Below are 26,318 nucleotides of genomic sequence, written 5' to 3' on the forward strand. Positions count from 1 at the left end.
GGCAACATGATAGAAAAATGGCCAAAGTCAGGCATTTCACAAAAGGTGATATTCACATGGCTAATAAACACAAAAAACATGATTGACCTTATTATTCATCTGGGAAATGCTAATTAAAACTACATAATACACTACCATATACACCCACCAGAATGGCTAAAGTACCAATTGTTGGCAAGGAGGAACAACTACAACTTTCTATATATTCCTAAATTTCTGTTAGGAATATATAGCTTGGAAAATTGTTTGGCAATTACCTAGCAAACCTGCACATAGCATACACGGTGATCCAATAATTCCCCTTTGAAGTATATATCCAAAAGAAATGTAAGCACCAACAGAAATATATGCGCAAAGACATTCAAGAATATTCATAGCAGCTCTACTTCCAATAGCCAAAAACCCAAATGTCCATGAATAGTAGAAGAGAGATATAAATTTTGGTGTTTTCATATAACAGAAGTGATTTCATACAGCATTAAAAATGAACACACTACTATTACTATTACATGTACTAATATGGCTGAATTTCACTAACATACTTTTGAGGAAAAGACAGGCACCACTGTGCATATTATATTCTTCCATTTATATAAAGCTCAAGAACAGACAAAGCTATTAGTACTGCAGTGATAGAAATTAGGAAGGTGCGTATGCTTGAGGAGGGAGCAGGGATAGTGACTGGGAGAAGGCAGTGAGGGAGCTTCCAGCAAGCTGGGTAAGAGTTGATTCCTGAGTTGGGTGATCATAAGTGTGTTCACTGAACTGTACATTAATAATTTGGGTGTATACCTGTATACATAATTACATGTACCCAACTCTTCTGTATATGTGTTATACTTAAGTAAAAATTTTAAGTACAAATTTTACATGAAAATAGTTAACACTCTTATTCAATACTTAATATTTGTAATGTTAGTAATTCAGCATTTAATCATATGAAAACAGCCTGTGAGTTCAGTCAGGTCTGCACTTCTTTACTGCTAAATGCTTGAGCGAATGGTGCCATCCTGAATGTTTTGAGACCTTCATAATATACCCATATATTTACATAATGACTAATTTTCTCATACCAGAGAACAACTTGATTTTCAAAATGGAGGCCAAATGATCTGCTAGGTTAAAATTCAGGATTAAAATAACCTATTAAGAAAACTATTACTATTTAATGAGATATTTCCTTCTGCCTAGGGTTTGTGTTCGTTCTCGTTGTTGGGATGCCTGTATGGTTGTGGATGGAGGAACTTCTTTTGAGTTTAATGATGGTGCAATTGCTTCGATGATGATCAATAAAGAAGATGAGCTTCGAACTGTGCTTCTTGAACAGTGAAGGATTTCCTCATGACAAATTTTGATTACTGGCGAGAATATTTTTACTTCAGAAACAGACTACCAGTCGTAAAGTGACATTTTTTGGTTATTGTTGAGACTGCTTGCCCGTGGGCTCAGAAGTGAGATTTGCATTATTCTTCTGTTGGATTCTGATAGAAAAAAAGACATTCACTGTATAAGAAAATGGATGGACTGAACTAATTAGAATTGATACCAGTGAAATTTTTATATTGCTTACAGTCGGTAACCAAGAGTGCTGATACCTTTTTAAATTTAGAGGGACAGGCTTAAATAAAGGACTAAATATTTAGGATTTGAAACTTAACTGTATAAGTGTGTTTTCCTTCCCTTTCCTCCTAATTGTGGGATTGTCAGAACTGAACACATATCATTTGATTAGTGCATATTTTTTATAGTACCTGAAAACCAAGATTTTGAAAAAATTTTCAAGACAGAGAATTTTGATAAATCCTGACATTGACCTAATTGACATAGGTAAATATGTTTGTATATGTGCTAATAATTTTCTAATTTCGGAACACAATGATGATATGACTATTGATTTAAAAATTTCAAATAATAATTTTTGAAATTATAGATGAATGCTTTCATTTGAGTTTCATTCTGTAATTTAGCAGTTCTGGGTGAAATACAGATAGCAAAATAAATCATGATGCTGTTACAAATGTATTAGTTATCCAATAAGTGTTTTAAGTCAATTTTTTAAAAATGATATGAGTCTTACAGGTTTCTTCCATCTTTAAAATGCTCAAACATGGATTCAGGGACTAAAAGGATGAACTGATTAGACATTTTCTATTAGGAGTTTGGTAAAATATTGTAAAAATATCTTCACCTGTGTTAGGAGTATTATCAGAAAGAATGGATTCTTTAATAAATATGTAAAACACAGTAGTTTTGGAATTGCCTTCCTTAGTATTATGGTTTTCACCTAGCTTATATTCCAAGATTTACAGAATAGCTTTTAGGATAAGATGTTAGGACTTTTCTTTTTTTTTTTTCCCCATGAGAATTCCTTTATTTTTGGAGGAAATTATTATCTAATTATTGATCTACTTATAAGTAATCCTAGAATTTTTGCCAAAAGATCCTGTCGTTGCATAATCAAACAGTTGGTATTCTCGTGCCGTTGTTCAAAGTCATGTGTTTCTTTCATTTGGTGCTGAAAATTTCTGTTCAATCATTGACAAATATTTATTGAACACCCACTCTGTGCCATGTAAAACTATGTCAGGTGCTGGATATGTTGATGAATGAAACAGACTCTATCCTTATACAATTTGAGTCTTGTGGGCTCAGAAGTAAATTCTGTGAAAGCTGGACGGATAGTCGAATTGAGTGCTCTTAGTTTTGCCAATATTTAACATGTTGTTCTTATCAATTTTTTAAAATAAATGTTAATGTACAAAGTTAATCTAGGTTTTGATGTATATCCAGAGAATCAATTTTTCTTAAAGTATCTGCATAGACATTCATAGCAAAGAATTTATGACATATCAGATAGAAATACATTAAAATGTAGTGTTTTCCCAGAGATTGATCTGGCTTTTTTTTTGGATATACATAAGATACCACTTTATAAAGAAGCTCCATACTATAGAACCTCCCCTAACAGGCTTAAAATACCTTCTTTTTTTTTTTTTTTTTTTGAGAATGGAGTCTTGCTTTGTCACCCAGGCTGGACTGCAGTGGCATGATCTCGGCTCTGCAACCTCCATCTCCCAGGTTCAAGCGATTCTTCTGCCTCAGCCTCCCAAGTAGCTGGGATTACAGGCAGGCACCACTACGCCTGGCTAATTTTTTGTATTTTTAGTAGATACGGGGTTTCACCATGTTGGTCAGGCTGGTCTCGAACTCCTGACCTTGTGATCTGCCTGCCTCGGCCTCCCAGTATTGGGATTACAGGCATGAGCCACCATGCCCGGCCTTAAAATGCCTTCTTAAAGGAAAAATGCCAACTCCATCCTTAATCTCAAGGAAATCTGATTGTCCAAATAGATCTGTTAATATGTAACATATTAATAGGTAACTTGCTGTGTAAAATTATAAGCCATATTTTAAAAGGTTTTAAAAATACTTATTGTGCTCCATTTGTGATATAATTTCTAACATTTCTGCTCTGTGATGGGGGTTTATTTGTAAGAATAAGAGGCAAAGGAATGTTAGCATAGCAAAAATGTGTTTGAATGAGTTAACCTTTTAATCGCAACCCTATGTGAATAAAATTACTCCACTGTTACCTCTTCTTTTTAACATTTCTTATTTCCCTCTCAAGGGGTCATTATTTGAAAACTAGTTTTCACAAAATGTTATGTTTCAGAAGTGTTTCCCCACTGCTGTGTATTATTATTCTGTGCCCTGTTGACTTCATTCACTGTTAACATTTGACATAGAATGATTAGTTATTAAATCAGGGTGAAGTGCTTACCTGGTCAGTGTAGGCTCTTCAGATAATTTTGACTTAATATTTTTGATACTCCTTGTGTATTTACATTCATGGCCCCTGTACATTAAATCATATTACATGTTTTACTACATCGATTTCACTTTTTAATAAGCAGAAAGATAGAGCCAGGTAACACATTTTTATTGTAAAATATCCACTTGAGTTGAAAAAGTTGTCAAATACAAGTTTAAGGATACGTTATATATTTTGCTCAGTTGTGAAAATAATGTACATTTAGAATTTAAATCACTTAAATTCATTCCATTGTACCAATATTATTTATGCATCCTTATACTTAAGAATAGCATCTACTAAGACAATTATGCAGAAAAGATCCCAGGGATAATGCAACACCTAAATATAATGGTGGGGGAGATAAAAGTAAATGTACTAATGAATTGCCTAACTAAAGAATAGTTCAATTTTATTTTTTCAAAGGCATTTTATTCTTGACTTTAACATTAAAAGTACTCAAGGGATTGGGGCATAAGTCAGTGAGAAGGCTTATTAAGTTTTCTACATTAAGGTATGAAGAGTTTTTAAGTCTTACGGGCTTTAAGACTTTTTTTAAAGAAAATCACTACACGAGCTAAAAGTAGAAAACCATATTTTAAGTGTTAATCTGAATACCTTAAATATAGTGATTTTAATGCTCAAAATTACAATTTTGATATTCTGGTATTTAAAGAAATGTAAAAATACCGGCATTTTAGTATTTAGCTTTGCTAAAACATAGTAACTCAAAGCAGTTATGTTTTGAGTTATCCATAATATTAGTATAGGCTTTTAGGGCTTTCACTTGTATCTTGAAGGGTTAGTCTCTTGGTGAAGAAAACTTTGACTTTCTAGGATATTTGGCTAGGTGGGGAGGAATAGTAAAGAAAGAGGAGGTTGTCATCTTGCTTGTTCCATGGTTAGGGTATGCAGTGACAAGAGGTTTCTTTCTAGTTTGCCCAGTCTCTAGACTACTTGCCTTTGTTTCCTCATAGGCTCTGCATCTTCTCCTGGGCTGTTGTATCCTGCACGTTGTGGATGGTCAATAAATGTTGAAGTGTAATTGGGTTCACCAGGATAGGACACAAGCGCTTTATCCAGAAATAAAGTTTTGCACTTGGCCAGTGTCCCTCATGTCTCTGGAACTTGTGGATAGGGTCTATTAGGAATCAAGAGCCCAAGAGCAGGTAAAGTGACAGCAGTGAAAATGAAACAGACAGGTATGTATCTGAATAGAAGAACAGGATATTACTTATCAAGTGTCTCCTGGCTAAAAAAAAAAAAAAAAAAAAAGAACTTGATGATACAAGCCTCTGGAGCACTGACACTATTGACATTTTGTCCAGACAATTCTTTGTTGTAGGGGGCTTTCCTGTTTTAGGATGGTTAGCAGCATCCTTAGCCTCTATTGCCTGTATGCCAATAGCACTTCTCTTGTGACCATCAAAAATGTCTTCAGATGTTACCAAGTATCTCCTGGGTGGGGGAAAATCACCCCTGGTCTAGAGCTTTTTGTTGCTAGATCTAACCACCAGTTTATGGGAATAGGGGAAAGATTAACCTATCACTCCAGGGATAGACGCAAAATCCAGAATGTAGAACACAGGACAGATAACATAGTTTCTTCAATAAATAAATTACAAGGAAAGAAAGGAAGAAACCCTAAGTTTAAGATTTAGAGAATTTAAATCAAATGCAGTATGTACACCACGTTTGGATCCTGAGCAAAATAAACCCATTGAAGAAAACACGTGACAACTGAGGAATTGTCAACACCATCTTGATATACAATGCTTCAGGATTCATGCAGGAAAATCCCTAACTTTTAGAGGTATATACCAAAATAGTTATGATATTATGGGTCTGGGTTTTGCTTCAAAATTATCTGTATTGGAGGGGAATGGCTGAGATCATGGATTCAGTGAGATTGGCCAGGAATCAATGACTGTTGAAACTGGAAGATGGGGTCCATCATATTCTTTTTTTTTTTTTTTTTTGCATATGTTTGACGTTTTTCATCATTTAAAAAAAGGCATAGTGGTGATAGGACCAGCACAATTGGGTGATATTCAAGAATCACCATTCTACCATTCGAATGGAAGGGTCCAAAAGGAACAGAATTCCTGGAAGGCCTCTGGGCATACAGTAAACATTCAAATAGTTTCTGAATGACAATAAAACACATAGTATAACCTGATCAAATATATTTTTAAAATGCTGCTAGCTGACTTTTATTGATAATACTCCTTTGTCACTTGAATTCAAATGTTTTGTAAATATATTACTACTGGAAGCACTTTAAAGATAACAAGCCTGGCGAGGTGGTTCCAAGATGGCCGAATAGGAACAGCTCCAGTCTACAGCTCCCAGCGTGAGCGACGCAGAATACGGGTGATTTCTGCATTTCCAACTGGGGTACCGGGTTCATCTCACTGGGGGTGTCGGACAGTGGGTGCAGGACAGTGGGTGCAGCACACCGAGCATGAGCTGAAGCAGGGTGAGGCATCGCCTCACCTGGGAAGTGCAAGGGGTCAGGGAATTCCCTTTCCTAGCCAAGGGAAGCTGTGACAGATGGCACCTGGAAAATCAGGTCACTCCCACCCTAATACTGTGCTTTTCCAATGGTCTTAACAAACGGCACACCAGGAGATTATATCCCGCGCATGGCTAGGAGGGTCCCATGCCCATGGAGCCTCGCTCACTGCTAGCACAGCAGTCTGAGATCGAACTGCAAGGCAGCAGCGAGGCTAGGGGAGGGGTGCCCGCCATTGCTGAGGCTTGGGTAGGTAAACAAAGCAGCCAGGAAGCTCGAACTGGGTGGAGCCCACTGCAGCTCAAGGAGGCATGCCTGCCTCTGTAGACTCCACCTCTGGGGGCAGGGCATAGCCAAACAAAAGGCAGCAGAAACCTCTGCAGACTTAAATGTCCCTGTCTGACAGCTTTGAAGAGAGTAGTGGTTCTCCCAGCACAGAGTTTGAGATCTGAGAATGGACAGAATGCCTCCTCAAGTGGGTCCCTGACCCCCGAGCAGCCTAACTGGGAGGCACATCCCAGTAGGGGCAGACTGACACCTCACACGGCCAGGAACCCCTCTGAGATGAAACTTCCAGAGGAACAGTCAGTCACCAACATTTGCTGTTCAGCAATATTCGCTGTTCTGCAGCCTCCGCTGCTGATACCCAGGCAAACAGGGTCTGGAGTGGACCTCCAGGAAACTCCAACAGACGTGCAGCTGAGGGTCCTGACCGTTAGAAGGAAAACTAACAGAAAGGACATCCACACCAAAAATCCATCTGTACGTCACCATCATCAAAGATCAAAGGTAGATAAAACCACAAAGATAGGGAAAAAACAGAGCAGAAAAGCTGAAAATTCTAAAAATCAGAGCACCTCTCCCCCTCCAAAGGAACAAAGCTCCTCGCCAGCAATGGACAAAGCTGGATGAAGAAAGACTTTGACGAGTTGAGAGAAGAAGGCTTCAGATGATCAAACTTCTCCGAGCTAAAGGAGGAAGTTTGAACCCATGGCAAAGAAGCTAAAAACTTTGAAAAAAGATTAGACGAATGGCTAACTAGAATAACCAGTGTAGAGAAGTCCTTAAATAACCTGATGGAGCTGAAAACCATGGCACGAGAACTGCATGATGCATGAACAAGCTTCAGTAGCCAATTCGATCAAGTGGAAGAAAGGGTATCAGTGATTGAAGATAAAATGAATGAAATGAAGTGAGAAGTTTAGAGAAAAAAGAGTAAAAAGAAACGAACAAAGCCTCCGAGAAATATGGGACTATGTGAAAAGACCAAATCTATGTATGATTGGGGTACCTGAAAGTGACGGGGAGAATGGAACCAAGTTGGAAAACACTCTGCAGGATATTATCCAGGAGAATGTCCCCGACTTAGAAAGGCAGGCCAACATTCAAATTCAGGAAATACAGAGAACACCACAAAGAAACTCCTCGAGAAGAGCAACCCGAAGGCACATAATTGTCAGATTCACCAAGGTTGAAATGAAGGAAAAAATGTTAAGGGCAGCCAGAGAGAAAGGTCGGGTTACCCACAAAGGGAAGCCCATCAGACTAACAGTGGATCTCTCAGCAGAAACTCTACAAGCCAGAAGAAAGTGGGGGCCAATATTCAACATTCTTAAAGAAAAGAATTTTCAACCCAGAATTTCATATCCAGCCAAACTAAGCCTCATAAGTGAAGGAAAAATAAAATCCTTTACAGACAAGCAAATGCTGAGAGATTTTCTCACCACCAGGCCTGCCCTACAAGAGCTCCTAAAGGAAGCACTAAACATGGAAAGGAACAACCGGTACCAGCCACTGCAAAAACATGCCAAATTGTAAAGACTGTTAATGCTAGAAAGAAACTGCATCAACTAACGAGCAAAATAACCAGCTCACATCATAATGACAGGATCAAATTCACAAATAACAATATTAACCTTACAGGTAAATTGACTAAATGCTCCAATTAACAGACACAGACTGGCAAATTGGATAGAGTCAAGACCCATCAGTGTGCTCTATTCAGGAGACCCATCTCACGTGCAGAGATACACATAGGCTCAAAATAAAGGGATGCAGGAAGAACTACCAAGCAAATGGAAAACAAAAAAAGGCAGGGGTTGCAATCCTAGTCTCTGATAAAACAGACTTTAAACCAACAAAGATCAAAAGAGACAAGGCCATTACATAATGGTAAAGGGATCAATTCAACAAGAAGAGCTAACTATCCTAAATATATATGCACCCAATACAGGAGCACCCAGATTCATAAAGCAAGTCCTTAGAGACCTACAAAGAGACTTAGACTCCCACACAATAATAATGGGAGACTTTAACACCCCACTGTCAACATTAGACAGATCAACAAGACAGAAAGTTAAAAAGGATATCCGGCAATTGAACTCAGCTCTCCACCAACTGGACCTAATAGACATCTACAGAACTCTCCACCCCAAATCAACAGAATATACATTCTTCTCAGCACCACACAGCACGTATCCCAAAATTGACCACATAGTTAGAAGTAAAGCACTCCTCAGCAAATGTAAAAGAACAGAAATTATAACAAACTGTCTCTCAGACCACAGTGTGATCAAACTAGAACTAAGGATTAAGAAACTCACTCAAAACTGCTCAATTACATGGAAATTGAACAACCTGCTCCTGAATGACTACTGGGTACATAACGAAATGAAGCCAGAAATAAAGATGTTCTTTGAAACGAATGAGAACAAAGACACAATATATCAGAATCTCTGGTACATTTAAAGCAGTGTGTAGAGGGAAATTTATAGCACTAAATGCCCACAAGAGAAAGCAGGAAAGATCTAAAATTGATACCCTAACATCACAATTGAAAGAACTAGAGAAGGAAGAGCAAACACATTCAAAAGCTACCAGAAAGCAAGAAATAACTAAGATCAGAGCAGAATTGAAGGAGATAGACACACAAAAAAGCCTTCAAAAAATTAATGAATCCAGGAGCTGGTTTTTTTGAAAAGATCAACAAAATTGATAGACTGCTAGCAAGAGTAATAAAGAAGAGAGAAGAATCAAACACAATAAAAAATGATAAAGGGGATATCACCACCAATCCCACAGAAATACAAACTACCATCAGAGAATACTATAAACACCTCTACGCAAATAAACTAGAAAATCTAGAAGAAATGGATAAATTCCTCGACACATACATCCTCCCAAGACTAAACCAGCAAGAACTTGAATCCCTGAATAGACCAATAACAGGCTCTGAAACTGAGGCAATAATTAATAGCCTACCAACCAAAAAAAGTCGAGACCAGATAGATTCACAGCCAAATTCTACCAGAGGTACAAGGAGGAGCTGGTACCATTCCTTCTGAAACTATTCCAATCAATAGAAAAAGAGGGAATCCTCCCTAACTCATTTTGTGAGGCCAGCATCATCCTGATACCAAAGCCGGGCAGACACAACCAAAAAAGAGAATTTTAGACCAATATCCCTGATGAATACCGATGCAAAAATCCTCAATAAAATACTGGCAAACCGAATCCAGCAGCACATCAAAAAGCTTATCCACCACGATCAAGTGGGCTTCATCCCTGGGATGCAAGGCTGGTTCAACATATGCAAATCAATAAATGTAATCCAGCATATAAACAGAACCAATGACAAAAACCACATGATTATCTCAATAGATGCAGAAAAGGCCTTTGACAAAATTCAACAACCTTCATGCTAAAAACTCAATAAGGTATTGATGGGGCATATCTCAAAATAATAAGAGCTATTTATGACAAACCCACAGCCAATATCATACTGAATGGGCAAAAACTGGAAGCATTCCCTTTGAACACTGGCATAAGACAGAGATGACCTCTCTCACCACTCCTATTCAACGTAGTGTTGGAAGTTCTGGCCAGGGCAATCAGGAAGGAGAAAGAAATAAAGCGTATTCAATTAGGAAAAGAGGAAGTCAAATTGTCCCTGTTTGCAGATGACATGATTGTATATTTAGAAAACCCCATCATCTCAGCCAAAATCTCCTTAAGCTGATAAGCAACTTCAGCAAAGTCTCAGGATAGAAAATCAATGGGCAAAAATCACGAGCATTCTTATACACCAATAACAGATAAACAGAGAGCCAAATCATGAGTGAACTCCCATTCACAATTGCTTCAAAGAGAATAAAATACCTAGGAATCCAACTTACAAGGGATGTGAAGGACCTCTTCAAGGAGAGTTACAAACCACTGCTCAACAAAATAAAAGAGGACACAAACAAATGGGAGAACATTCCATGCTCATGGATAGGAAGAATCAATATCGTGAAAATGGCCATACTGCCTAAGGTAATTTATAGATTTAATGCCATCCCCATCAAGCTACCAATGACTTTCTTCACAGAATTGGAGAAAACTACTTTAAAGTTCATATGGAACCAAAAAAGAGCCCGTATTGCCAAGACAATCCTAAGCAAAAAGAACAAAGCTGGAGGCATCATGCTACCTGACTTCAAACTATCCTACAAGGCTACAGTAACCAAAACAGCATGGTACTGGTACCAAAACAGAGATATAGACCAATGGAACAGAACGGAGCCCTCAGAAATAATACCACACATGTACAACCATCTGATCTTTGACAAACCTGACAAAAATAAGAAATGGGGAAATGATTCCCTATTTAATAAATGGTGCTGGGAAAACTGGCTAGCCATATGTAGAAAGCTGAAACTGGATCCCTTCCTTACACCTTATACAAAAATTAATTCAAGATGGATTAAAGACTTAGACCTAAAACCATAAAAACCCTAGAAGAAAACCTAGGCAATACCATTCAGGACATAGGCATGGGCAAGGACTTCATGTCTAAAACACCAAAAGCAATGGCAACAAAAGCTAAAATTGACAAATGGGATCTTATTAAACTAAAGAGCTTCTGCACAGCAAAAGAAACTACCATCAGAGTGAACAGGCAACCTACACTATGGGAGAAAATTTTTGCAATCTACTTATCTGACAAACGGCTAATATCCAGAATCTACAAAGAACTCAAACAAATTTACAAGAAAAAAACAACCCCATCAAAAAGTGGGCAAAGGATATGAACAGACACTTCTGAAAAGAAGACATTTATGCAGCCAAGAGACACATGAAAAAATGGTCATCATTACTGGCCATCAGAGAAATGCAGATCAAAACCACAATGAGATACCATCTCACACCAGTTAGAATGGCGATCATTAAAAAGTCAGGAAACAACAGGTACTGGAGAGGATGTGGAGATATAGGATCACTTTTATACTGTTGGTGGGACTGTAAACTGGTACAACCATTGTGGAAGACAGTGTGGTGATTCCTCAAGGATCTAGAACTAGAAACACCATTTGACCCAGCCATCCCATTCCTGGGTATATACCCAAAGGATTATAAATCATGTTGCTATAAAGACACATGCAAACGTATGTTTATTGCAACACTATTCACAATAGCAAAGACTTGGAACCAACCCAAATGTCCATCAATGATAGACTGGATTAAGAAAATGTGGCACATATACACCATGGAACACTATGCAGCCATAAAAAATGATGAGTTCATGTCCTTTGTAGGGACATGGATGAAGCTGGAAACCATCATTCTCAGCAAACTACCGTAAGCACAAAAAACCAAACACCACATGTTCTCACTCATAGGTGGGAATTGAACAACGAGAACACCTGGACACAGGAAGGGGAACATCACACACCAGGACCTGTCATGGGGTGGGGGGAGGGGGGAGGGATAGCATTAGGAGATATACCTAATGTAAATGACAAGTTAATGGGTGCAGCACACCAACATGGCACATGTATACATATGTAACAAACCTGCACGTTGTGCACATGTACCCTAGAACTTAAAGTATAATTAAAAAAAAAAGATAACAAGACTGTATTAGCCCCTTTTAAAAAGGCATTATAAACTTTTTTTTTTTTAATGTGACAAGCATATGAAGTAGATGGGTCAAAAAGGACCATCTCAGGGCTCTGTTTTGAAGAGTCTTATTTAGAGGTATCTAAGCCAAATGGCATACCACACTAAATGCTTTCAAATTTTAACCACAGCACTTAAAAAAAGAGAAAGAAAAAAGGAATACGACTTAGCTTAAGCACTCATTTTTATAAAAATGTGTTTTATTGTTTTAAAACAAGTCTATAAAAGTAGAAATCACATACAAAAATACAGATTACTCTGACATGTTGGCAAAATAGCTTATGGCTGGACTTGAGTTTGGAAGTTCTGTATGTTTGAGGGCATCCGATGTCAGAGTCCAACCGGATCCTAACCCCAGCTCTTGTCACTAATCTGTAAACAATAATTTCAAGTAGTATTTAGCACTTTTTAACTATTAAGAAATTGAAGCATCATCATTTCCTGTGCAACCCAACTTTAAAATCTTCCTTAGGTCTAAGCAGATAAAGGCACTTCATACTATGTTTCTAACATTAACAATTTTTGATTTAAAAAAAAAAGTTAATATAAATGACTGGTGTTGGCTTTTTTTGTTGTTACATTTTGAACATACGAACAAGTCATCAATTTAAACTAGTTTTTGTGATTTTTAAGAAGTAGAATTTGGCTGGGCGCAGTTGCTCATGCCTGTAATCCCAGCACTTTGGGAGGCCGAGACGGGCGGATCATGAGGTCAGGAGATTGAGACCATCCTGGCTAACATGGTGAAACCCCGTCTCTACTAAAAATACAAAAAAATTAGCCGGGCGTGGTGGTGGGCGCCTGTAGTCCCAGCTAGTCGGGAGGCTGAGGCAGGAGAATGACGTGAACCTGGGAGGCGGAGCTTGCAGTGAGCCGAGATCGCACCACTGCACTCCAGCCTTGGTGACAGAGCGAGACTCCGTCTCAAAAAAAAAAAAAAAAAAATAGAAGTAGAATTTAATCTTTTCACTTCTCTGTACCAGTTTAAAAAAATATATATCACTGATGGTATCAAAAGGTCCCACATCTGGATTTTAACTCTTATGTAGGTATAAGTAGTGCTTACTACTGAAACTGCATGGAAGATATACCTGCTTCTACTGTATATTTCTGATTGAAGAGAACATGCAGCTCCTCTTAGGGAACTGTAGGTCTGATAACCTTATATATGGATAGTTTCAAACAATTATTGCTGAGAGATCATTTTAAAAAAATACAATTTAAAATACTTGATTCCAGAGTAATATAAAAGTAACCTTAAGAACCTCAGCGCTAAAGGAAAACAGCAGGCAACTTCAGAATTCTTCCATCCAAATTTTCAAGAATAGAGAGTGGATTAATACCACCTTTCTAAAACAAAGCAAGTCATTTTAAAAGCTAAAGGACCCATGTTAACATAATTTGATTATCAAGTTAGAAAACCACAATTATATTTCTCATCTAATTTAGATTCTGGAAACACAGTAACTTAATGAACATTACAGGATACTTCAGATTAACCTGTCATAGAAAACTGTCTGCTGGGCCTTCAAATCCTATATTGATTCTATACCTCTGGGTTTTGTAATGTTTGGTCTTTTGTTAAGTTTTAAGGTGAATTACATGGGGTTACTTATTTCTATTAACCTAATTTCAAATCTAAAGGCAAAATTAAAATACATTTTTCTCTTTCCTATTCCTAGAAAAGATGGCCTCAGACGCTACTATCCTATGATTCTCTTTTTGTTCAGCTCATAATACAAATAGCTTATTGTTCTTCTAAGCTGTCTTATAAAGCAATACTATAAAATTAAATAGATAAAAGTTATATGGGCTATGAAGATTGTTTGCTGGTGGTAATTTTTAAGCTTGATTCTGAATAGACTTAGTAAGAAGGGCACTTGGAAGAGGTGGCTCAAATTTTGCTCTTTAAGGTACCTTGAAATTATAGGCTCACTCTCCCAAAATTTCAAAAGGCCTACAACTTTGGCTCTTAAGAGCAAAGCAGTGATAGAAGCTTTTAGAATCATTTCAAAAAGCAAGATTTCATAGTTTTCCCTCTCAAATGGCTCCCTAGTATACTTGCAGAATGAAGGCAAAGGGAAAACCAAGAATAAAACTAGCTAAGTACTCCAGCAATTGGGCTTCCTGCCTATTTTCCCTGTTCTAAAGAAGAGACACCATCCTGCAATAAATACTTCATAGACAACTGGGCTTTTGCAGTGTCAGTCGGCATTTGATGCCCCATATCTCCTGGTTCTTTTTGTTGCCAATAGTTGGCCTGGCAATGGTGGTGAAATGGGAGCAATTAATCTGTAGATGAGGAAGGGCTTCCTTTAACAGTTGAAGGGTACCATCTGGCACGATTCCAAAAACTTGTAGTGTTTTTAGTGTGGGAATTTCTCCAAGTTCACTGGAAAGGAAGAAAAAGACTTTCAGAATAGCAGTATCTATGGAAACTGTTTGACTAGAGTTATATGACCCAAATTTTACAATTTGTGTCATCTATAAAATGCAGTCTGAAAGTGTAATTTACAATATATGATTTGAGAAAATAGCAAATTAAACTGGAAAGCACAGACCATATAGCTTGAGCAACATGTCATTAGGAAACACACTGCTGCATTTTATTGAATGAGGTTCCTAATAACCTTAGAAACTCAGATTTATTTAAGAATCCAACCATATTTGCTTCCTTTCTCCAGTTGTGATTTATACAGTGATCTGAATGGGGTTACTGTGTTATGAGAAGAAAGTAGCAAGCGAGTGATGGTAAAAGCAAATGTTTTACTGCGGCACCAGTTGGAACCACCACAGGTTACATGCAAATTAAGGATATGAACTTGACCTTTATTTGAACTAGGCTCATCTCTTAAAGGGAGATGCTGTCAGGATTGATGAACTTCTTAATAATGGTTCATAGTCAACAAGTCCATTATGTGTGATGAAAACTACCACTGACTTCCCTAAGATATTTTAGATAGGGTTATATAGTTGGGTACAGGTGGAGAAAATGGGTGAAAAATCACACCCTTTATAGGAGGTAATAGCCATCTTACCTCCCTACATATTACCATTTTTTTTCTACATAGATAAGCCAGTCCCTTTAGGTATTTCACATTAGATGAAATTCAACCCTGTTAACAGTGAAATTCTGTTTCACAAATTCTGTTTCTCAAATTCTGTTTCACAAATTCTGTTTTTCCAAAGTAAATACTGTTTGGTGTTGGTAATGATTTTTTCCTTCTTAACTCAGATCTATGTGCCTAGAAATTCATCTCTCTCATCTCTGTTTGCTCAAGGTTGGGACACACAGTACAAAGTCTCAGGAAAGGGAACATTTATTTTGGAATTTCAACAAAATCCTACTACAGATCAATGAGCACATCAATTACCTAAAGTCAGAAACATCCTTTATATTTTCACATTGTCAATAATTATTTTTAAAAAGCCCCAAACTTTCCTTATAACTGTCTTTCTTCCTTCTAGCCTATTCTATATACGTTTCCAAGGCATCCTCCTAAAGCCTAGCTCATGTTAGTCATTCATCTGCTCCAAAACCTTTGATGCTTCCCTTGTGTTTACAGAACCCAGGCTGTTCAGCTAGTCTAAAGACCTTCCGTGTTTAACCTGCTCTTCCAGTCTTCCCACTACTCCCCTAAATGTATTTATTCTACATTCCACAAGGTGTCTTAAACCCCACAAATGTTTAATATACGTTAGCTGAGTACAAGATGAAGGCTAACTTATAAAATAAAAGCATTATCCAAGGGAAATAAATATGCTTGTTCACAAGGGGACGACAATAAGATCTAAAGGTATATAACCAAAGAAAATCAGAAAGAACAAATTGCTGTCATTAAGTAAACTGCTTTCTGGAATGTAGAAACACTGTCGAAGTAAGATCACAGTATACACAGATACTTATACTTAATCACTTACGATGACAGCAATCCAGCTCCAACTTTGAATCCCTCATGTGAAACTTGGGAAACGTTGTAATTACTATGAGAATTCTGGTTCTGGTATATCCAAATTAGCCAAATTGTGAGCCATTCTGCACTGGAGAATATTTAAGGGAAGAAACTGTAGGTGGAGTAAGAAAAGGAGGAATGGCAGATGGCAGAGGAGGACATGTTCTTGCAACAGCATTGGGAAAGAGATTTGGTGAGGAAAGAAATTAAGACCAGACTCTCAGAACACACTCGGGTGTTATATATAAGGGGGTTATATAAGATAAGATGATGGATGAAGAACCAGTTCCAAGTCAAAAATCCAGAAAGTCTCTAAGATTTTAAGGAGACAAAAAAAAAAAAAAAAATGCCCCCTGGTATGTGCATTATCTACAACTCAGAATAAAAAATTTGCAAGCATCTTTTAAAAACTACAATGGAAGAGACTGAAGAGCAAACTAAGGGATAGCAAATAGAAATAAGTAGTTCAAGAGCCATTATTTCTAATGTAAGAAATGTAAAATCACACCAATGTTTTATGTATATTGAATTTTAGAAAATGAAAGATATTTATGAACTCTTTCACAGGATTGCTCCTTACCTTATCTGTACAAGAATCCTGTTTTCCTTATAAAATCTTAAATGCCTCAACTACAAATGCTCCTACCACAGAAGTCTTTTAGTCTTATCTTAGTTAACTACCTCCAGCTTGGGTTTCTTACTTGAATGAGAAATAGGGAAGAATTAGAAGGAAGTTTAGACATAGAGAAGAAGACCAATTAAGAAGTAAGGGAATAAATATAATGGGAATAGGTCCTGGGGAAGAAAACTTTATAGTTTCCCAAGTATTTTAAAATATTACAGAAGAAAGACATTCAAATTGTATTTTCCCACTTCCGAGAAATAAATAGCCTTAAGTTCTTTAGCATAGATGGCTCTCTTGAAATTATTATGGAAATATCCTGGAATTTTTATTATAAACCTCAAATATATCAGCTGCCAAAATGATTGAAATTAGAGTGATTCTAATTCCTATTTTATCTCGAGAAACTTTTAAGCATAAGGTACCAACAAACTCATCCTAAAGGATTCACAATGCAAATCAGTGTACTATTTACACAATACCTAAAGAAATATACTCTTTACCTTAATGTTCAAGGATAGGATCTTTCTTCTTCTCTATTCTAGTGGTCTGACTTGTAACTAAACTCCTAATGCCCCTGTTTGTCTTATTTCATAAGATTTGTACAAATAAGAAATAATAATACAGTGAAGGTTCACAATAGGTCTGTGACTTCAGACCCGTGTTTGTAACTATCAATTCACACTGCCTCCAGGTATTACCATGCGATTATTATGCAGGTATCGCAATTACTATTACTATTATCCCACTGGATAAAAATATTAAAATGAAGAGCTCACAGTCTTCCCCTTGCCTCTGCTTGAGAAAAAGCATTTGGGTCATTACCTGCTTAGCTTCTTTCTTTCTGCAGAGAAGGAACAAAAGCAAGACACATGGATAGATTCTCTTGAGAAAAGCGACCCAAAAAGAATGATCACCACACTCCCCAGGGGGCTGCACAGGCAAAGAAGCAGGAGGCCAGATGGCAAGGACAGGAAAGAATAGATGACAGAGAAGCCTTTTTGGGTAGACGCTAGAAGCTCCTAGGAGTTCTGGATGCTAGAAAATAGAGAGGGCAGGGATTTTAATAAGAGTTTCATGCGCATGAATTTAAACCCCAACATTTGAGAGCTGGGAAAGTAAATCCTGCCATCCTATTTTAGGCAGTCCTTTCCCAAATGAGATACCAGCTCAGACCCCGAACCCCAAGATTAATTAAAAAATGATTAATTAAAATGCGTAGCTGCCAGATTTCCTAACTCTACTAATTAACTCTGTGTAGCTGAAGTATCTGATTTATTCATTAATACTTGAAACTAACTTAAAAGATTCAAACTATGATTCTGAGGACTAAAGTTCTTTGTTCAAATTCACCACCCTTCCTACCTAGGAGCTGGAAGCTAAATTAACCTTTAGTTCATGAGCTAAATAAATGAGTCCAGCAGCCGCATTCAAGACATGTTGGGCACCTGATCAACTCTAAGATACTGACCTCTTGTGGTTTTTAATAAAATTGCTACACATGTACATTTGCCATTAGGGAGACTTTTCCAGTCCTTTGGAATGAAATACAGAAAACCTTTTCAAACAAGATATGATTCCCAGGATGAGTTGGGTATGGTGCTTCCCAAAGGAAAGATGGACCAGGCTGCTTCTTTCTTGCACTCCCTTGATTCTGTGGAAGTTGCTGAGCAGGTAAAACTAACCCTTGTATAAACTATTAGATTAGATAGTGACTATTTTGCCTCTGTCCAGGAGACCTAGGATTTAGATCCAGGTCAGCCACCAACTCACCATCAGGTTTGAATAAGTCACTTCACTTCACTTTTTAGACCTTAACATGCCCCTGTTCAAAAACAGTATCAGACTTACAATACATACCATCTACGGGCTTATATCTCTCCAATTTCTTCACTATCCAGGACTTAACATCACTAGAAGATACAGAACTTTAAGTCCAGATGAAAGCTTTTGGAATCAACTGGAGTTAATCCGAAAAATTTGGAAAGAAAAAAAAAAGACACTAACCCACATTGGGTCTGCCTTCCCAATTACACTTCAAGTTTCCTGGAGGAAAAGGTTATCTTCTGCTTCTCTGCTAAGTCTTCTCATAGATACTAAGACAGCAAGCTAGTAATTAAAACTGCTTACAGCTAAACAATAAATGTTTAGTGAACAATCTGGATCAACTCAATTTCACCAGTTTAAGCAATACTCTGCTGGTCTTTCATAGCCAGTCTGTGATATACTCATTACTAATGTTTCGGTTTCATATGTCTATTAATAAAAATGGATTTTCACACCAAGGGGCATCTCTGTTGTTTCCTGCCTTCTATTAAGCATTAAAAACAAAACATACTTACAGTAAAGTTTCAGGTATTATATCATAGCACCGACTGAGTGATAGGTGTTGGAGGTAGTTGAGCTGGAAAAATTCCTGAAAGCAGTCATTCTTTAGCATGACACTATCACTGTAAGAAGGCAGAAGAAAAGATATTGAAAATCACACATTGATCCTAGATAAAGAAGACAGAAATAACCTACTGTTTAGTTGCTTCAACATTATGATCCTTTCCCAATTTAATGAGAAATCAAGATTTTTCAACTTTTGATCTAAAATAAACAAATAAAAAAATACCTTAAGTCTAGATGGACAAGATTGGGGCATCTTCTAACTAAAGTAGAGAGATCTAGGAAAAGCAAAAAAACATGATGGTCACTATTAAATGAGGAACAAGACAAGGATATTTGTTATCACTACCATCATTGAACATCATGCTGGAAGTTCAGGTCAATGCAATTAGAACCACACACTATTAGAAAGAAAAAATGATCATCTTGGAACATAAAATTTTCTACTCAAAAAGCCCAAGAGAATCATCCGAAAAAGAAAACTGTGTAAAATGACAATCTTTAGCTTATCTATGTATCAGCAATAGCAGGCTGGAAAAATAATAGGGAAAAAAATCCCATTCACAATAGCAAAAAGTAAAATTAAACACCAGTATATATAAGCAAACAATATATTACAAAGGTAGCACCTCAGATCAACAAGAGAAATAATGGATCAGTAAAAAGAAATATTGCCACTACAACTGGAAAAAAATATTGCTCCAACTCAAATAACATATTTAAATACATTCCACATAATAAGTTCTAAATACAAAAATATTATTTTTGTATTTAGGGTAATAATATATTAAATATTAAAAATTACTAAACAAATAATTCAGGGTAATTATTTAATTGAATCTTGGTATAAGGTATTTCTAAACATAAAAGAAAACATAGGGAACACATAAATTTACTACATAAAATTTTAAAACTACCATATTAAAACAATTTAAAAAGTATCAGAAAACTGGGAATGTTTTCAACATATATTAAACAGTGAGTTAATCTTATATAAAGAGAAAAAAGATAAATCAAAAATAGGCAATGAACATGAACAAATCTACATTGCAAAATACCAAGATAATAAAAAGGAGCAAGAAATACCAAATAAAATTAGAAATATTTCTTCTCAGCCATCAAGTGAAAAAAAATTCTATTATAAAGTAGGTCTATCATAAAGTAGGTCTTCCATGTACCACAGGTAGATATTTAATTTTATTTGCAGGCTTTCAGGAGCCTGAACCCTGCTTTTTTTGGATAGTGAACTGATTCCTGCTTTTTTTGGATAGTGAACTGATTTTTTTTTTTTTAAAAGAATTCAGAGAATTATACAGTTTACTTTTGGTCCAGTAATTCCACTTTTAGAAAAATATAGATGTGTATGAATATATTCAATGTGGCAACAGTTATATTAGCCCCTCCTCCAGTTAGTTTAATATGTTAACCTCATCCATTCCGTGAAATACACTGCTAATCATTATGAAAACGCTTTCTGATAACATTTCACACATTTAAAAAAATACTAGGATAGCTTGTAAACAAAATATATACAATGCGTTATAATTTCAACTTGGCCAAAACACACTCAAACTCACATTTACACACAAACACATACACAGAAAGAAAGAGAGAAGAAAAAAAAAAGGCTGCAAGGAAATACATCCAAAATGTTAACTGCAGTATTCAAGGGTGTTTGGATTACAGGCAACTTTTCAGAATTTGGAAGAAAGTCATGTAAGCTACTTGGCAATCAGAAAATGAATCAATAAATGTTACTTATTTAGAACAACAGGCAAACTTCATTAACATTTGAGGGTTTTTTCGTCTCACAAGTATATCCCCTCTCCTAAATTCTGGACTTGCATTTTCAACTGCCTCCTCAACATACCGTTTGGATATGAGATAGGCCTCTAAATTTATGTCTAAAATCAAATACTCAATTTCTCCCCCAAATTTCCTCCTTCCCTAAACTCTTTCCCATCTCAGCAAGTGATAATTTCACGAATCCAGTGGCTTCAGCCAAAACCCTTGAAATCATAGTGGACTATTTTTCTCACATCCCACGTTCATTCTGTCACCAAATCTCATGATGTTGGTTTTTAAAATGTGCCCAAATCTGATCATTTCTTACCACCTTAAGTGTCACCAGCCTAGTCTCCTAACTGGTCTCCCTGCTTCATACTTCCCCGCTACAGCCTTTTCTCAACACAGCACTAGCGTGAGTCTTTTAAAATGAAGTCAGTCATATTGCTCTGCTCGAAATACTCCAATGGCTTCCCATATCCCATGTCACTTAGAAAAAATTCAAAGCTTTTGCCTTGGCTTAGACAGCCCTTGGCCATCTTTCTCCTCTCACTGTTCTCCCTGCTCCCTCTCACACATTGGTTCCATATCAAGGTATTTGCACTCACTGGTCCTTTGTTCTTGAATGTTCTTCTCTCACATATGCATATGGATTACTTCTTCACTCAGTCAGTTCTCTGGGTCCAGTACAGTCTCCTCAGAGAGGCCCTGTCTTTAACCATTCCATCTAAAAGTAGTCCTCTTTCTGCCACATTCTATCTGGTCACTCTGCTTTGCTCTTCGTCCTTGCATTTTTACCTCCTTTCATAACATTTATGAAATATGTTCACTTTCTGGCTCCCCCACTAGAAAGTAATCTTCGTAAGAGTGACTTTCTCTGTTTTGTTCAAGGCTCTGTTTTGTTCAATCACTGTAGGTGCTCAATAAATATTTAATAAATGACCAAAAAATGAAAAAAGTACACAATAAAATTTTGAGGGACCAATCATCTAGCCAGCCAACTAGCCATCAGCAAAATCTGATGCAATCATACTTTGACACCACTGGAGAAAGAACGAAACATTGGGGAATAAAGGGTTAGTTTCCTCTGGCCCACACTTAAGCTCTGTCCTCCCTGGGCAGGAAGTAGTTAGTAAACAGTAGTCACTGCCAAGGTTTCCTTTTCACTGTCCCCTTCATTTCACCATAAACAGTAGACCCAACCTGAGCTAGAAGGATCTTAGAAACCACATAATCCAACCCGTTACTTCAAAGGAGAGATGATTTCAGCTACAGAAGTCAAGGTCAAATCCAAGACCAAACGTTTCTGTGCTTCATCCATTGCTCCATGGAAAGGTAATGATGGGGGTAGTGGGGGAAGGAACAGTAATAACAGCCAACACTAATTGAACTCTTACCATGTGGCAAGAAATGTTCCACATGCTGTACATGTCTTAACTTATTTATTCTTTCCTGTAACTCTAAGAGATGGGTTCTACTTATCTCCATTTTACTGCTAAGAAAACTAAGGAACAGGCAAGTTTAGCAACTTGCTCAAGTCTACCCAGTAAATGGCAGAGTGGATATTTGAACCCAGGCCATCTGGTACCAGTCTATGAGCTAAAACCAAATCCATATTATCTCATATATAATGAAATGGTGTGTGCTATTGTTAATGACATTAAAAACTTTTTATCCCCATGGTATAATTAAAAAACTAACACTTCAATTTATAGTCTGTCTCTCTGTCCTGAATGTGTCTAGCAAGCAGCATTTTAATACCTACTATTTCTGCCAAAACTCGGTAAACAGGCTCTCTGTTCTTTCTTGGAGGAACAAAGGGAAAGATTTTAAGCCAAACTTGGACAAAACCAACAGCACTTTGCCTACAGCAGTTTCTCAACCTTGCACCCAGAGCCTCGATTCATGTCAGAAAATCTTTCAGTAAAGCAGTGAAAGATCCAGATGTGGGAAAGAAATATAAACAAGGCACTGCCTTCCCTTCACCTGCAGACAGAGAAGAACCAAGAGTGATGGGATTTCACACTAAGAGGATGCTCGTGGGTGGAAGTTTAAACTTCTTGGAGGAAAATTTGGCAGAAACTATCCAAAACTTGAGAATAGTACTTAATGCTGGACCCAGCAATTCCACTTTTAAGAATCTATCCTTAGAAATGCATCCAAAGATTTGTCTCTGTCACTCATAAAATTGTTCATAGGAGAGAAAAACTGGGAAGATTCTGAATGTCCATTAGAATTCTGATCAACTGCATATATTGTTATTGACTTAATATAAATTATTGCATATCTATTTGATGGACTATCACATAGTCACTGATGATGACATCATGTAGTCACTGAAAATGGGGTTAAAAAGCATATTACGAAGTATTTAATATACCATGTCCCATTAAAAAAAAACAACAGTTTTTGTATAGGAAAAAGCCTAGCAAGATGTTAAGATTATTGATAATTTGCTTCCCTTTGTGTTTTTCTATATTTTACATTTTTTAAAATGACTGTATAACACTATAATCAGTTTTAAAATAGTAATTATAAATACTGGGTGGGGACAGTGGTATGAAATGAAGACATGATTGCTGCTTTTACAGCTTGCTAAAGAAAGTGTTCACCTTGTCTGAAAATGCAAGTGTTTGGAACGGCAGTAGTCCAAATTTGAGTCCTTGCACAGGTGAAAGACTCGAATTTCTACCCACTCATAAGAGTCTAGCAATTATTTTCTGTAGCTTTATACATCTTACCAGAGGACATCTGTCCTGGAGAAGTAGTTTTATACTACTTAAATTTTAAGATCTATTCTGCAGATGTTTGATTCAAATCTTTTTCAGAATAATAAAAACTATAATAAACAAAACACACTCAAATAAGCTAGTACTAACATCAAGATATGGTTGATATGTGTTGCTGGTTTAATTAGGTTTTGTAGAGCCCACAAACTGAATGTTGGCCTGAGACGGTGAAGCCATTTTAAAAACTTGCCATTTGTAATCACTTATCTTTGCAAATCAAGATTTTCTCATTAACATACAAGTAAAATAAAGCGTAACTGAATATTAAGGTTTTTAAAGACTGTTCCCTGCTACCCCTGACTTCTAATGCCTGTTTTCATCTAAAAATCCTCATTGCCCTCTTGGACTGAATAAAAAGTAAAAGTCATAAATATGAACTTATTAACAGAGTTTATAACAGTTTTTCAACCTTGGAACTGATGTTTGGACCAGATTATTGTGCATGCTATTCTCCATCCTATACACCGTCCACCAGCATCCTGGCTTCCGCCCATGAGAGACCAGCAGCACTCCTACAGCTGTGACAATAAAAAATGTCTCCAGACACTGACAAATGTCCCCGTACAGACAAAATAGCCCCTAATGAACAACCACTACTTAATACTAATCAAATGCTACATTTATGTATTTTTATGTTGGGGTTTACCTAATCATTTAGTTGATTAAAAGTTTTTCTGCTTAAAAATACATTGTTCTCAAGTGTAAAGGTTTCTACTGTTAGATCCTGAATTCAAACCTTGGCTCTAGCTCACTAGCTGTTTACCTTTACCTAACCATTCTGATTAGCAGCTACCTCATCTGAAAAAGGGGACTAACACATGCACTGGATTAAATGAGAAAACTTATGTGGAGGAATGATTAGGAGAAGCTCAATGAATCTCATCTATTATGTTGTGAAGGCCTCAGTGGTCCAGGCTTGGAAGCTCTAACCTGATTTCTGGAGATTCTTTCTGTAGCCGCTAAGATTCAGCTGGGTGATGGTCTCTGACACATGCGCAACAGCCACCTGTACATGCTTTTCAGTGAAATCAAAACACCAGGAGAGGTTCAGCTCATCCAGTCTGCACAAAAGAGGGGTAATAAACAAAATATGAAACCATCACATGGGAAAGAGTTTGCCTCAAACTGCAAACAAAGAAAATATAAAGCCATTGATTCCTTATCATTTCATGCACAGAACACCTGCTTCTCTAACAGTAGCTAACTTTAGTCACCTAAGTATACCCTGTTTGCCCCTGAAAGTCGCCAGGGGATCAGAAGGGCCTTAGTGAATGTGCCTCCTCCTGGAAATGGAGAGAAGCACCTGATGGCTCAAACCTTATTCCAGTACTGCAGGTAGAAATGCCAGTCTTTTATGTTTGCTTTCTCAAACTACCAACCACCCAACACAGACTGAACAGTCACTCACAATGTTTTACGCAATTGATGGATTGCACTGAGGATTCCTAATAAAGAGATGCTGACATTGCAAAAAGCCACTTCATCTTACTGTGCTTCTGCTAACTGAGCAAAAACGAGGGTTTCAGAGACAAAATACAACCATTAATCCCCACTCCCCACTTCTGGCACTGCTGACTAAATATAGGGCTATACATTTGATCTCACTGATAACATGCATATCCAGAGGCAATCTATTTTAAACGGACCATTAACAAGACACAGATTCAAATGCTGTACCATGGAGACCAAGGGATATTTTTAAAAAACACACATATGCATAGTACTGTGTATTCCAAAAAGCATGTACTCCCCTCACTTAGCAATATCTGTAACTCTGTACCCTTTATGTGCTGACATTATTATGAAAGATATTGTTAATAGAATTGCCCAAATTTATGGTCTACATTTATAAAACACCAAATTTGATAAAAAAATGTAAGTTAGGTCTACAGATACCATAGGGGAAAAAACCTGAATGTACAGTTAAGTGTGAGCAAATTTCTTACAACCATACTGTTGATAGACACTACTACACTTCCCTTATTTTAACAGTTCCAAATAAACAAAAAAGAGATCACTATACAAGTATCACTTGCAAACTCAATTGACTTGGCTCCTGAGTTTGGACAGAAAGTTTGGAGGGCAAAAGATTTTGCATTCACCAAATCAAGAGCCTGGAAAGTACAAAAAGCTCAAAAAGTTCATCCCATTTTATACAGATGTGAGGGATAATTTTACGTTTGACATAAGAGTCTATAATCAAGTCTCACATCTTTCATACCTGGAACAGCTGCTTAGCAAAGTCTGCAGGGCAAATTCAGAGAATCCAGAACACCCAGAAAGGTTAAGTCGCACTAAATTTGAGTTTTTTGCGAGAGTACTGGAAAAAGAGAAAAACGTCAGAAGAAAAAGACCAGTAAGACACTATTCATCAACAACATTTATATGAAAGCAGGCAAGTGTAGTTAAGCTCACAGGTCTTTGAGTCAGTGAGTTTAAAATGTATATCACTATCTCTCAGACATCAAACAGGATAATTTGCCTCAGTTTACTCATTTGTGAAATGGTATTA

General features: G+C 37.0%; 2 protein-coding genes across 13 annotated transcripts in view; one reads left to right on the forward strand and one right to left on the reverse strand.

The window, feature by feature from the left end:
- Window positions 1–3,592, forward strand: part of NADK2 (NAD kinase 2, mitochondrial) — a 49,449-nt gene extending 45,857 nt beyond the window's left edge. For all 8 annotated transcript variants that reach the window (XM_063811299.1, XM_003310748.7, XM_063811301.1 and 5 more), the window contains one exon: window positions 1,192–3,592. In XM_063811299.1, coding sequence (XP_063667369.1) covers window positions 1,192–1,330 — 139 coding nt within the window. In that variant the 3' untranslated portion in view covers window positions 1,331–3,592. The remainder of the gene's footprint in view (window positions 1–1,191) is intronic.
- A 170-nt stretch (window positions 3,593–3,762) lies between these two features.
- Window positions 3,763–26,318, reverse strand: part of SKP2 (S-phase kinase associated protein 2) — a 40,696-nt gene continuing 18,140 nt past the window's right edge. For 2 of the 5 annotated variants that reach the window (XM_526948.8, XM_063811303.1), the window contains 5 exons: window positions 26,028–26,126; window positions 24,737–24,867; window positions 19,459–19,510; window positions 19,184–19,291; window positions 12,449–14,658 (listed from right to left, as the gene is read on the reverse strand). In XM_526948.8, coding sequence (XP_526948.2) covers window positions 14,445–14,658; window positions 19,184–19,291; window positions 19,459–19,510; window positions 24,737–24,867; window positions 26,028–26,126 — 604 coding nt within the window. In that variant the 3' untranslated portion in view covers window positions 12,449–14,444. Of the gene's footprint in view, window positions 3,857–12,448; window positions 14,659–17,666; window positions 17,880–19,183; window positions 19,292–19,458; window positions 19,511–24,736; window positions 24,868–26,027; window positions 26,127–26,318 lie in introns of those variants that run through there. The other 3 variants (XR_680222.3, XM_024356632.3, XM_016953422.2) reach the window with 3 other exon arrangements.

Source organism: Pan troglodytes, chromosome 4 (genome assembly GCF_028858775.2).
Source record: "Pan troglodytes isolate AG18354 chromosome 4, NHGRI_mPanTro3-v2.0_pri, whole genome shotgun sequence".
Classification (NCBI taxonomy): Eukaryota; Metazoa; Chordata; class Mammalia; order Primates; family Hominidae; genus Pan; species Pan troglodytes.